Source organism: Chiloscyllium plagiosum, unplaced genomic scaffold (genome assembly GCF_037043375.1).
Source record: "Chiloscyllium plagiosum isolate Xiang-an unplaced genomic scaffold, Cpla_swu_hap1 HiC_scaffold_9, whole genome shotgun sequence".
NCBI lineage: Eukaryota > Metazoa > Chordata > Chondrichthyes > Orectolobiformes > Hemiscylliidae > Chiloscyllium > Chiloscyllium plagiosum.
Genome location: NW_028270147.1, coordinates 22,295,159 through 22,308,312, shown reverse-complemented (window position 1 = coordinate 22,308,312; position 13,154 = coordinate 22,295,159). Strand labels below are relative to the sequence as shown.

Genomic DNA, 13,154 nt, shown 5'->3' with positions numbered 1-13,154 from the left:
CCACTATATGCTTTTCTTTATGGTCAGTGCATAGAGTAAAGGTGTTGGCACGTTATATTGCAGCTGTATAGAACACTGGTTATGCTGCTTTTGAAATATTACATTCCATTCTGGTCTCCCTCCTATAGAAAGGATATCGTGAAATTTGAAAGAGTTCAGAAAAGATTTACAAGTATGTTGCTAAGGTTGGAGGGTGTGAGCTTTCGAGAGAAGCTAAATAGGCTGGGGCTATTTTCCATGGAATGTTGGAAGCTGAGGGGATGACCTTAGAGGTTTATAAAATTATAGGGGGCATAGATTAGGTGAATAGGCAAGGTCTTTTCCCTGGGTGGGGGGAATCCAGAACTAGAGGGCATCGGTCTAAGGTGAGAAGGGAAGGATTTTAAAGGGACGTAAGGAGCAAGTTTTTCACGCAGACGGTGGTGTCTATGGAATGAGCTGTCAGAGGAAGTGGTGGAAGCTGGTACAATTACAACATTTAAAACTCATCTGGATGGGTATATTAAAAAAGAAAGGTTTCAAGGGATACGGGCCGAATGCTGGCCAAGTGGGCCTCGATTTACTTAGGATATCTGGTCAGCATGGACAAGTTGGACTGAAGAGTCTGTTTCCATGTTGTACATCTCTATGACTCTAAATAGATTTTGACTTATTAGCCAACCAAAATTATTCTTTATAATCCAGCAGAACTATCTTTGCACTTGTCATTTAGGAATGCTGTGAATCCTGCTGTTCTTTACCATTATGACATGTATTGCTTTGCTGAAATGGCTACTCGCTGAGTTCTACACTATCTTTCTCAAAGCTTTTGGAAGAGTTACATTATACATTTTATGTAGATCCATCATTTTAATTTGATGGGAAAATTGAGAAAATAAAATAAAACAAAACATTTACTGCCAGACATAATGTGACAATTTTAATGCTGTAAATAGTTTGGCTTTGAATGAATTAAAATCATTTTTGTTGATCTCGCTTCAGGAATTGAGACTTTTTTGACTTTTCGGTTTGGTTTTACAATTATTTTAGGATTTTACTCAGAAAATAATTTACCTTGTCAGTATTACACAAGAGGCAAAATTAGAACAAATATACAAAATTAATGTCAGGTCTGGCTCAGGTGGTAGGATTCTCAGCCTGGAGTCAGAAAGTCCAGCAAATCCCATTCCATATCAGAGGTCAAAAATCAAGACTGATGGATATGTGCAGCACTGAAGGAATGGGGTAATCTTGTAATGCCATCTTTTGGATGAGACCTTAATTTGAGACTCCATAGAAGGAGCAAGAAAGTGATATCCTGTGGCCTGAACAATATTTTCTCTTTAATGAACCTCCCAAAAAAATGAGTATCTGGTTATTGCTATTTTTGGGACCTTGCTGTGTGAAAATTGACCATCACATCTCCTAAATTGCCATAGCAACTGCACTTCCAAATTACTTTGCTTAAGTACTTTGGGACAGAAGAAATGCTGTACAGTATATATCTTTTTTGTACACAATTTACAAACTGATACAAGTTTTGACCGAAATGTGTGTGCTCCACACCAGCCTCCTCCCATTCCACTTCACCTCACCTTATTGACATATTCTTGTGTTTCTTTCCCCCTTATGTGCTTATCTAGCTTCCCTCTAAAATGCATATATGTTAGTCACCTCAATGACTCCTATGTTGTAGCATCTTATTACCATGTGGTGGGTGAAGAAACTTCTTTTTTCATAAATTCATTATTGGATTGAGTATTTTGCAAGGTTTGTGAAGGTTTATAGCTCAGGTTGAGGTTTAGGGTGTAGGTTTGCTCGCTGAGCTGTAGGTTTGATATCCAGACGTTTCATTACCTCGCCAGGTAATGAAACGTCTGGATATCAAACCTACAGCTCAGCGAGCAAACCTACACCCTACCCCTGAATTGAGTATTTTATATTTGCAATTCCTAGTTTTTGATTCTCACTACCAATTTAAACTGATTATCTACATCTACCTTACCATATGTAGAGTCATTATGGCCTCTATTTCTATCTCTGTAACCCTGCTAATTTATTTCATCAAATGGCCATCCAATTTCCTTCTGAAATTATTAATTATCTCTACTTCCAGCATCCTCGTAGTCAGCACGTGGCAGTCATTACCACTTGCTACCTAATAAGTTCTTTCTCATTTCTTGCTCAGAACTTTAAAGTTTTGTCCTTTTATACTTACACCTATAGCTAATGGAAACAGCTGTTCTTTGTCCACCTTATCTAAATCTGTTATAATCTTGTACACATCTGCCTTCCAATATCTCCTTGATGTCCTTTTGCTTCAATGAGAACCCCAGCTTCTTGAAGCCAAAGTTTGTCATCTCTGGAACCATTCTGATAATTTTCCTCTGCATTCTCTCAAGGACATTCACATTCTTTCTACTTGATCAGAACTGAACGCAATATTGTAGTTGTGGTCTGACCAGAGCTTATAAAGTTTCAACTGATTTTGTTTGATACTGGACTCTTCATCATTGCTTTAAAAAAACCAATGCATGAGCTTGTAGTTTTTTTGCATGCAGACAAGAATTTCATCAGTTGGCTGACAGTGTTAATGTTTTCACCCATAATGCTGACATAAAGAACAACTGCATCTGTATAAGGTCCTGGTGAGGCCACATCTGAAGTAATGTGAGCAGATTTTGGTTTCCTTATTTAAGGAAAGATATAGTTTAATTGGAGTTAGTTCAGAGAAGATTCACCAGGACGAACCCTGGTATGGAGGGATTGTTATGAGCAAAGGCTAAATAAGCTAACATTCCATTCACTGGAGTTTAAAAGATTGAGAGATGATCTTATTGAAACATGTCAGATTCTTAAGGGGCTTGATAGGGTGAATGCTGAGAGGATGTTTCCTCTCATGAGAGAGTCTGACACCAGAGGGCATAGTCTTAGAATAAAGATTCTGGATTAGTGGTGCTGGAAGAGCACAGCAGTTCAGGCAGCATCCAAGGAGCAGCGAAATCGACGTTTCGGGCAAAAGCCCTTCATCAGGAATAAAGGCAGAGAACTTTTGAAAGTTTTTAGGAGAAAGTGAGGACTGCAGATGCTGGAGATCAGATTTGGAAACTGTGGAGCTGGAAAAGCACAGCCGGTCAGGCAGCATCCAACGGGCAGGAGAACCACCGTTTCGGGCACAAGCCTTTCATCAGGAATGTGTGGAGGTGGGGCAGGAGATGGGTGCAGAGATAAAAGTGGGGGGGGGGGCGGGCAGAGCAAATGATGTCACTTCTGCCCCCGCAACCCCAAAGACCACAGCTACCGCCAAATCTACCGCCTCTGCAATCGCCACCAGGACCACCATCGCTGAAGGCTGACCATCACGTTACTTCTGTCCCTGCAGTTGCCACCAAACGTGCCACTTCTGCTCCCACTGATATCACTCACACCAGCCCACTGACCACAGTGCCTCTACAGCCGACTCTGAAGCCACCGCGAACATCACAGAATGTCACATCTGTCCCAACGGGAGCCACGAAATGCATGCTTCCGTGCCCCCTGAACCCTCACCCCCCCACCACCTCACCAACTACTACGGTTTATGTCACTTCCTTTGGTGATGCCACCAAAGATGATACCATGACCACAATTACTCCAGAGACAATCTCCGCCCTCACTCCCAACTCCAGCTCTGCACCAGGTCCTAGCGCCCAGCCCTTTTTTACGATTCACCCCAGATCTCCCACTCACTGAGGATGAGCAATCAGTGCTTGGTAAAGTTCTCACCTTCATCCCACTACACTCCCGGATCAACGGTTTCCATACGCATTGCGACATGGAACGTTTCTTCCGCTGCTTACATTTTCAATTGGGACTCCCACCCACCCTCTGAGGACCCTTACTCCCACCTCCAACAAACCCCATCCACTTGGACACCCTATGCTGGTCTGTTTAGATTAGATTCCCTACAGTGTGGAAATAGGCCCTTCAGCCCAACCAGTCCACACCGACCCTCCGAAGAGTAACCCACCCAGACCCATTTCCCTCTAACTAATGCACCTAGCACTATGGGCAATTTAGCATGGCCAATTCACCTGGCCTGCACATCTTTAGACTGTGGGAGGAAACCAGAGCACCCAGAGGAAACCCACGCAGACACGGGGAGAATGTGCAAACTCCACACAGACAGTCACCCGAGGCTGGAATCGAACCTGGAACCCTGGTGCTGTGAGGCAACAGTGCTAGCCACTGAGCCACCATGCGGCCCCATGTTACATGCCCTCGACATTTATCTCCAACTGCCGCTGTGACACTGCCTGCTTCAACCTATCCACTCCTCTCACCGTCACAAAGCACAACTCTCCAATCCCTCTGTTCAAAGCCCAACCTCAACATCAAACCAGTGGACAAGGGGGGGCACAGTGGTAGAATGGCGCACTACCCTCGACACCGCTGAAGCCAGGCACCATCTCATGGACACCACCTCTTACTGCCCCCTTGACCACAACCTCACCTCCCATCACCAGACTATCATCTCCCAGACCATCCACCACCTCATCTCACCTCAGGAGATCTCCCATCCACAGCCTCCAACCTCAGTATCCTGGAACCCTGCACCGGCCGGTTCTACTTCTTACCCAAAATTTACAAACCTGACTGCCCCAGTCGGTCCATCGTCTCCGCCTGCTGCTGGCCTACCAAACTTATCTCTGCATACCTTGAGACAGTCCTGCCCCCTTGGTCCAGGATCTCTCTACACACATCCGGGTTACCACCCACGCTTTCCACCTCCTCCATGACTTTTGTTTCCCCAGTCCCCAATACCTCATCTTCACCATGAACACTCAGTCCCTGTACACATCCATCTGCCATGTGGAAGCCTCCAAGCTGTGCCACCGTGGGCGACACGGTGGCACAGTGGTTAGCACTGCTGCCTCACAGCGCCAGAGACCCAGGTTCAATTCCCGCCTCAGGCGACTGACTGTGTGGAGTTTGCACGTTCTCCCCGTGTCTGCGTGGGTTTCCTCCAGGTGCTCCGGTTTCCTCCCACAGTCCAAAGATGTGCAGGTTAGGTGAATTGGCCATGTTAAATTGCCCGTAGTGTTAGGTAAGGGGTAAATGTAGGCCCAACAAGTCCACACCGACCCGCCGAAGCGCCTGTTTCCACACTGTAATCTAATCTAATCTAAAGCCCGCCGCTTCTTCCTCTCCCACCAACCCAACCAGTACCCCTCCACTAACACACTAATTTGATTGGTGGAACATGTCCTCACCCTCAACAGCTTCTCCTTCAAATCGTCCTACTTCCTTCTGACAAAAGGAATCGCCAAGGGCAAATGCATGGACCCAGCTATGCCTGCCTCTTCGTCAGATATGTGGAACAGTCTATCTTCTGCAGTTACACTGGCACCATTCCCCACCTTTTCCTCCTACATTGGTGAAAGTATCGGCGCCACCTCGGGTTCCCACGAGGAGGTTATACAATTCATCAACTTCACGAACACCTTCCACTCTGACCTCAAGTTCACCTGGACCATTTCTGAAAGCTCCCTCCCTTTGCTGGACTTCTCCGTTTCCATCTCCGGCAACCGACTCAACACGGTCATTTACTTCAAACCCACAGACTCCCAAAACTACCTTGATTATACCTCCTCCCAAAACCCCCTTCTGTAAAAATGTGATCCCTTAGTCTCAATTCCTCTGCCATATTGGCTCCCATGAGGAGGAGCAATTCCACTCCAGGACATCCCCAATGACCTCCTATTTCAAGGACTGCAATTTCCCCTGACATATGGTCAACAATGCTCTCCAGCACATCTCCTCTATTTTCCACACCTCCACTCTTGAACCCCACCACTCCAACCGCAACAAGGACAGAATCCCCCGCTTCTTATCTTTCACCCCACTAATTTCCAGATACAGCGCATTATCCTCTGCCATTTCCGCCACCTAAAATCAGACCCCACCAGAGATATATATCCCGCCCCACCCCATCAGCATTCCACAGAGACCATTCCCTCCGCAACTCCCTTGTTAGATCCACATCCCCCCACCAACACACCCCCCTACTCCCGGCACCTTCCCCTATGGTGCAAGAGATGTAAAACCTGAGCCCACACCTCCCCACTCACCTCCGTCAAAGGCCCCAAAAGATTCTTCCACATCCAGCAGAGATGCTCCTGCACATTCAAAAACCTCATCTACTATGTCTGTTACTTTTAGTGTGGTCTCCTCTACATTAGGGAGACAGGACGCCAACTCGGAGAATGATTCAGGGAACATCGCTGGGAAACACTCACCAAACAACCCCACCACCCTGTGGTTGACCATTTGAACTCCCCCTCCCACTCCGATAAGAACATGTAAGTCCTGGGCCTCCTCCACTGCCAAATCCAAGCCACCCAACACTTGGAGGAAGAACGTCTCATCTTCCACCTTGGGACCTTACAACCACAAGACATCAATGTTGATTTTGCCAAATTCCTCATTCCAGATCCAATCTTCCAACATGGCACTGCCCTACCTGTCCATCTTCCTTCCCACCTAACTGTTGCACCCTCCCCTCTGACCGATCACCATCACTCTCCTCCTGTATCTTATCACTTTCCCAGCAACCTTCCCCCCCACCCAACCTTTATCTTTCAGCCCCCTTCCCTCCCACCACATTCCTGATGAAGGACTTATGCCCAAAACGTTGACTCTCCTGCTCCTCACCTGCTGTGCTTTTCCAGTGCCAAACCTTTTGATTTTGACAGTTCTTGCCTAATACTGCCAAAATTGGTCTTCCCCCAATTTAGAACTTGAACTTTTAGATGCAGTATATCCTTTTCTATCACAACTTTAAAACTAATAGAATTATGATCACTGGCCCTAAGGTGCTCCTCTACTGACACCTCAGTCACCTGCCCTGACTTATTTCCCAAGAGGAGGTCAAGGTTTGCTCCTTCTCTCATCGGTACATCCACATACTGAATCAGAAAATTTTCTTGTACACACTTAAATTCTTCTCCATCAAAGCCCTTAATACTATGGCAGCCCCAGTCTACATTTGGTAAGTTAAAATCTCCTACCATTACCGCCTTATTGTTCCTCTGCCATATCTGTTCCCATCAGGAGGAGCAATTCCACTCCAAGACATCCCCGATGACCTCCTATTTCAAGGACCGCAATTTCCCCTGCCACGTGGTCAACAATGCTTTCCAGCATATCATCTCTATTTGAGGTGTCCTTACAAATTTGCTTCAGTTTCCCACTGACTATTGGGGGTCTACAGTACAATCACAATAAGGTGATCATTCCTTTCTTATTTCTTGGTTCTACCCAAATAACTTGCCTGGATGTAGTCTCAGGAATTTCCTTCTTAAGTACAGCTGTAATGTTATCCCTAATCTAAAATGCCACTTCCTCTTCTCCCTCTATCCAGTATCTATACCCTGGAACATCTCTGCCAGTCTTGTCCATCCCAGAGCCACATCTCTGTAATCATTAAGATATCCCAGGAGTCGAAAAGTGTGGCACTGGAAAAACACAGCAGGTCAGGCAGCATTCGAGAAGCAAGATAATCGACGTTTCGGGCATAAGCCAGACATTCCTGATGAAGGTCTTATGCCCGAAGCGACGACTCTCTTGTTTCTCGGATGCTGCCTGACCTGCCTTGCTTTTCCAGTGCCACATTTCAACTCTTGACACTCCAGCATCTGCAGTCTTCACTTTCCCTTATGATATCTCAGTACCATGTTCTCAAACATGCCCTGGGTTCACCTGCATTAGCTGTTAGGCCTCTTGTATTGAAATAAATGCAGTTTAATTTATCAGTCTTACCTCATTCTCTGCATTATTCCTGTGTGCCCAGGATTATCTCAGGGCTCTCTGCTTCTTCCTGGATCAAAGGCCTGAATGGTCCCTACCCACCACTCTCCTCTGCTTGGCCGAGCTTGTCCTCACCCTCAACTACTTCTCTTTTAACCCCTCTCATTTTCTTCAGGTCAGAGGGGTGGCTATGGGTACTCGCATGGACCCCAGTTATGCTGGTCTCTTTGTGGGATACATGAAATATTCCCTGTTCTAGTCTATTCTGGCCCCCACCCACAATTCTTTCTCTGTATATTGATGATATAATCTGTGCTGCTTCCCTCTCTTGTCCAGAATTGGAAAAGTTCAACAATTTCACTTCCAATTCTCACACTGCCCTCACTTTCACCTAGGTTCTGACTCCTCCCTTCTCTTCCTTGACATCTGTTTCCATTTCTGGGGATGGACTGGCCACTAATATCCACTATAAACCCATCGACTCCCATATCTATCTGAACCAGACATTTCCGCACTCAGTTTCCTATAAAGACTCCATTCCGTTCTCCCAGTTTCTCTGTCGCCATCGCATATGTTCCTATGAGGCCAACTTCAACAAGAGAGCCTCCAAAATGTCCACCTTCTTCCTCAACTGAGGATTCCCCAGCACCATTGTCGACAGGGCCCTCACGTCTCTTGCACTTTTGCACACACCCCCTCTCTTCCCTCCCACAACAGCAGTAGGGTTCTCCTTGTCCTTACCTACTATCCCACCAGCATCCACATCCAGAAGATCATCAACTGCCATTTCTACCACCTCCAGTGAGATGCCACCGCCAGACACATATTCCCTCCCCTCCCTTGACTGCCTTCTGCAGGGACCGTTCCCTCACGGACACCCTGATCCACTCTTCCTTCAAGCCCAACAGCCTCATGGCACCTTCCTCTGCAACCTCTAAACATGTAACACCTGCCCATTTACCTCCTTCCTCCTCAGTGTCCAAGAGCCTAAACATACCTCGCAAGTGATGCAGCACTTTACCTGCACTTGTCAAATCTAGTCTACTACATTCGCTGCTCACAATTTAGTCTCCTCTACACTGGGGAAATGAAGCATAACATCTACGTTCTGTCTGACATGATGATCCTGAGCTTCCAGTTGCCTGCCACTTCAACACACCACCGTATTCCCTGGCCAACATCCTCGTCTCAGGCCTGCTGCAGTGTTCCAGCGAAGCTCAGTGCAAGCTGGAAGAACAGCACCTCATTTTCCACTTCGGGATCCTGCAGCTCTCTGGACTCAATATAGAATTCAATCATTTTAGGGCCTGAACTCCCCCATGTCCTAGCCCCTACCCCACACACCTAGCCTTGTTATCACATAGTCTGCCATTACACATTATCTATTGTTAGCCACTTACAGTGTCCATTAACAGCTATTCACCCTCCCAACCACTTCTTTGTCCAACTGATCTTGTCTTTGATTGGGCTCTATACCCACCTATCATTTACTCCTTACTCCTGCCAGCTGATCTTCTGTATATAAACCAACAATTTCCCAGTTACTATCAGTTCTGAGGAAGGGTCACTGGACCCAAAATATTAACTTCGATTTCTCTGCACAGTTGCAGCCAGACACGCTGAGCTTTTCCAGCAACTTTTATTTTTGTTTAAGGGGAAAAAAAAAGCCTATCCCTGATCAGTACCCAAATCTATAGCTGCAAAATAGGAAAACAAAAGGCAAAAAATGCCCGAAATACTCAACAGGTCAAGATGCATTCACACTTCTAGTGTGCTTCTATATCCTTTTTGTAATATGGAGATTGAGCTGTGCACAGTAGCAAGTGTCATATAACCAAGTTTCTAAACGATTCTACTATTCTAGAAATTACAGCAAGTGCTTGGTTTAATGTAAGGGGTCTGTTAACCAGAATTGCTATTTTCTTGTAATTTGAACCACTAGATTATTTTGCTCTTGTTTCCCATCCAGGTTTTCTTTCCCAAAAAAGTGGGTGGCTTATTCCTTCTTCCTAAAAAGCAAGCAGCTCACACTTAAATGGTATTGTACTGCAGGGGAAAACCTGCTTAATATCATGCTCATTTTCCAGATCATTAAATTGGATACCACATTATATTCCACTTTACCCTTTAACTTCCCTTTCACCCCTTCCTACAACTTCATATGTTGGACCAATTAATGGAATATTTTGAGTTCTCAATTATTTTGTCACCAAAATCAGTGAAGGAGAACAAAATAATTTAGGTATAATTAGAATTTATAATAATTAGCAAGTTTGTTCCTTAAATTAGTACTTCATGCAACATAAAGTGACTAATTGTAAACTATATTTTAATTCAAAATAAAGTTACAAATCTGTTATAGTAATTCAAAATGTTTTTGAAATGTTTCTAGTCTTGGATTAGTGTTGGAAAATTTAATAAAAACAAAAGAATAAATAAACGACTAAATCTTTTCTATTAAAACAAGCATTTCAATAAACATTAAAGATCTTACCATCAAATGGATACAGAGCTTTGCAGTGACCAACTGCAGGAAGAGGCTCATCATCTTCAAATTCATCATCAAATTCAGGTGCACGCTGAGGGTCTGGATATCTCTGGTTTCCTCTCAGCTCTTGATTTGGATCATCTGTGTAGCTCCCTTCAGGGCTGATTGTAGTGAAGTCAGAAAATAATTATTTAATAAGAAATTTACATGAAATACTGAAACTTGTAGATGTCTAGTTTTAAATGCAGTTCAAATAGAACCATAAAGATCAACAAGTTATTCATACAAGGACACGCATCTTAAAACACTGCTGGATTTTTTTCAAGAAACTAGCAACAAATTACAACTTCAACCTATAGTTTATTTTTCTAAAGCTCTTTGACAGGGAAAGCACTATTTGGATTAACTTCACAATTTTCACGCATTACTTTAAAAAAAGTTATAGCAATTGACACGGTGCTTCTTGTGCCAATCATCATTGGTACTTTAGTCAATTGACTACATTTCAAAAAGAAATGAAAATTTGCTCTGGCATAAATTCAATCTCTCCTCTTCGGGATCAAACCTCGTACCTTCCTGGTCAGTATGATTCAACCATTTGTGCTTTGGGTTCAACGTTATTATGGATTTTGAATGTCATGCCGACTACATTGTCAGAAAGTTTGGATGTTATCCAGGGCTGCGATTTCTTAAATAAGGAACAGTAGGCAGGTTTGATATTACCAAAGCCACAACACATCAAAGGAATCAAATGTTAACAGCTACAAGAGAAAATAAAATTAGCAGCCAATTAATAATAAATGTTTTGATGCTTCATAGTAAACACTCCAAAATGTTCTTTTTTAAATTCACTGAGACCTGGGCATTACTGGCTGGCCAACATTTATTGCCTATCCTAGCTGCCCTCTGTAAGGTACTGCCTTCTTTAAGTGCTGCAATCAGGTGCTATAGGTTTATCCACAATGCCTTTAGGGAGGAAATTTCAGGATTTTGATCCATTGACAGTGAAGGAACGGTGATATATTTCCAGTCAGAACAGCAAGTGGCTTGTAGGGTAACTTGCAGTTGTGGTCTTCCTGGGTATATGCTGCCCTTGTCCTTCTAGATGGAAGTGGTTGTGAGTTTAAAAGGTGTCATCTAAAGGATTTTTGGTGAATCTGTGGTAGATAGTCCGCACTGCTGCTACTGAGCATGGGTGATGGAGGGAGTGGATGCTTGTGGACGTGGTGGCAATCAAGCAGGCTGCTTTGTCCTAGCTTCTTGAGTATTGCTGGAGCTGCACCCATCCAGGAATGTGGAGTGTGTTCCACCACACTCCTGACTTGTACCTTTGAAATGGCGAACAGGCTTTGGGGGAAGTAAGGTGGTGAGCTACTCGCTGAAGTATTCCTAACCTCTGACCTGATCTTGTAGCCATTGTTTGTGTGGTGAGACCAGCTTAGTTTCCAATCAACAGTAACCAGAGGGTATTGGTAGTGGGTTTTCAGCGATGGAAGCACCATTGAATGAGGTGGTTACATTGCCTCATTAGAGATGGTCATTGTCTGGCATGTGTGATGCCAATGTCACTTGCCACTTGTCAGCCCAAGACTGGACATTGTCCAGATCTGGATGCATTTGAACATGGATTGCTTCAGTATTAGGAGTTGCGAATAATACTGAACATTGTGCAATCATCGGCAAACTTTTGACCTTCTGATGGAAGGAATGTCATTAACGAAGCAGCTGAAGATGGTTAAGCCAAGAAACACTACGCTGAGGAACCCTTGCAGAGATGTGCACACCAAAGTCAGTGGAGTAGTGGACAGTGTGGAAGAATGTTGTAGGTTGTCGGGGGACTTGGATAAACTGCAGAATTGGGGTAAGAGGTGGCAAATGAAGTTCAATGCAGATGAGTGTGAGGTGATTCACTTTGGGAAGAATAACAGGAAGGCAGAATACTGGTCAATGGAAAGATTCTTGGTAGTGTGGATATGCAGAGGGATGTTGGAGTCAATGTACATAGATCCATGAAAGTTGCCACCCAGATTGATAGTGCTGTTGAGAAGGAATATGGTGTGTTCGGTTTTATTGGTAGAGGAATTGAGTTCCGGAGCCATGATGTCATGCGCACCTGGAATATTGTTTACAGTTCTGGTCACCCCATTACAAGGAGGATGTGGAAGCATTGGAAAAGGCACAGAGGAGACTTACCAGGATGTTGCCTGGTCTGGAGGGAAGGTCTTATGAGAAAAGGCTGAGACAGTTGGGTCTATTTTCATTAGAAAGAAGAAGGTTAAGAGGGGATTTGATAGAGACATACTAGATGATCAGAGGATTAGATAGGGGAGACACAAAGTCTTTTTCCTAGGATGATGTCAGCTTGTACAAGGGGGCTTGGCTACAAATTGAGGGGTGATAGATTTAAGACAAATGTCAGAGGCAGGTTCTTTACGCAGAGAGTGGTAAGGGCATGGAATGCCCTGCCTACCAATGTAGTTAACTCAGCCACATTAGGGAGATTTAAACAATCCTTGGATAAGCACATGGATGATAATGGGATAGTGTAGGGGGATGGGCTTAGATTAATTCACAAGTCGGTGCAAAATCGAGGGCCGAAGGGCCTGCTCTGAGCTGTATTGTTCCATGTTCTATGTCCTGAGATGACTGACTTCCAACAAAAACATCTTCCTATGTGCCAGGTTTATCACATTTACAGTCTTTAGCAAATATTCTGACACTGTTTAGGAGCAGTACGCCAGCAATGGGTGCCTTGGTTAACCGGAGAACAAATTCCTAAAATCTAATTTATACTATGTGAACTGGAGCATGATGAGAGGTTTTAATAACCACCCATATGTGGCAGATTCTTTCAATATACTTGTTTACTGCTTGAAAGTTGCATAATATCTATCTAATA

The 13,154-nt window shown here is 44.3% G+C and overlaps 1 protein-coding gene across 6 annotated transcripts in view; it reads right to left on the bottom strand.

Annotated features, from left to right (window-relative positions):
* fnbp1l (formin binding protein 1-like) overlaps positions 1-13,154 on the bottom strand; it is a 206,639-nt gene that overhangs the window by 8,413 nt on the left and 185,072 nt on the right. For all 6 annotated transcript variants that reach the window (XM_043698825.2, XM_043698826.2, XM_087990466.1 and 3 more), the window contains one exon: positions 10,262-10,416. In XM_043698825.2, coding sequence (XP_043554760.1) covers positions 10,262-10,416 — 155 coding nt within the window. The remainder of the gene's footprint in view (positions 1-10,261; positions 10,417-13,154) is intronic.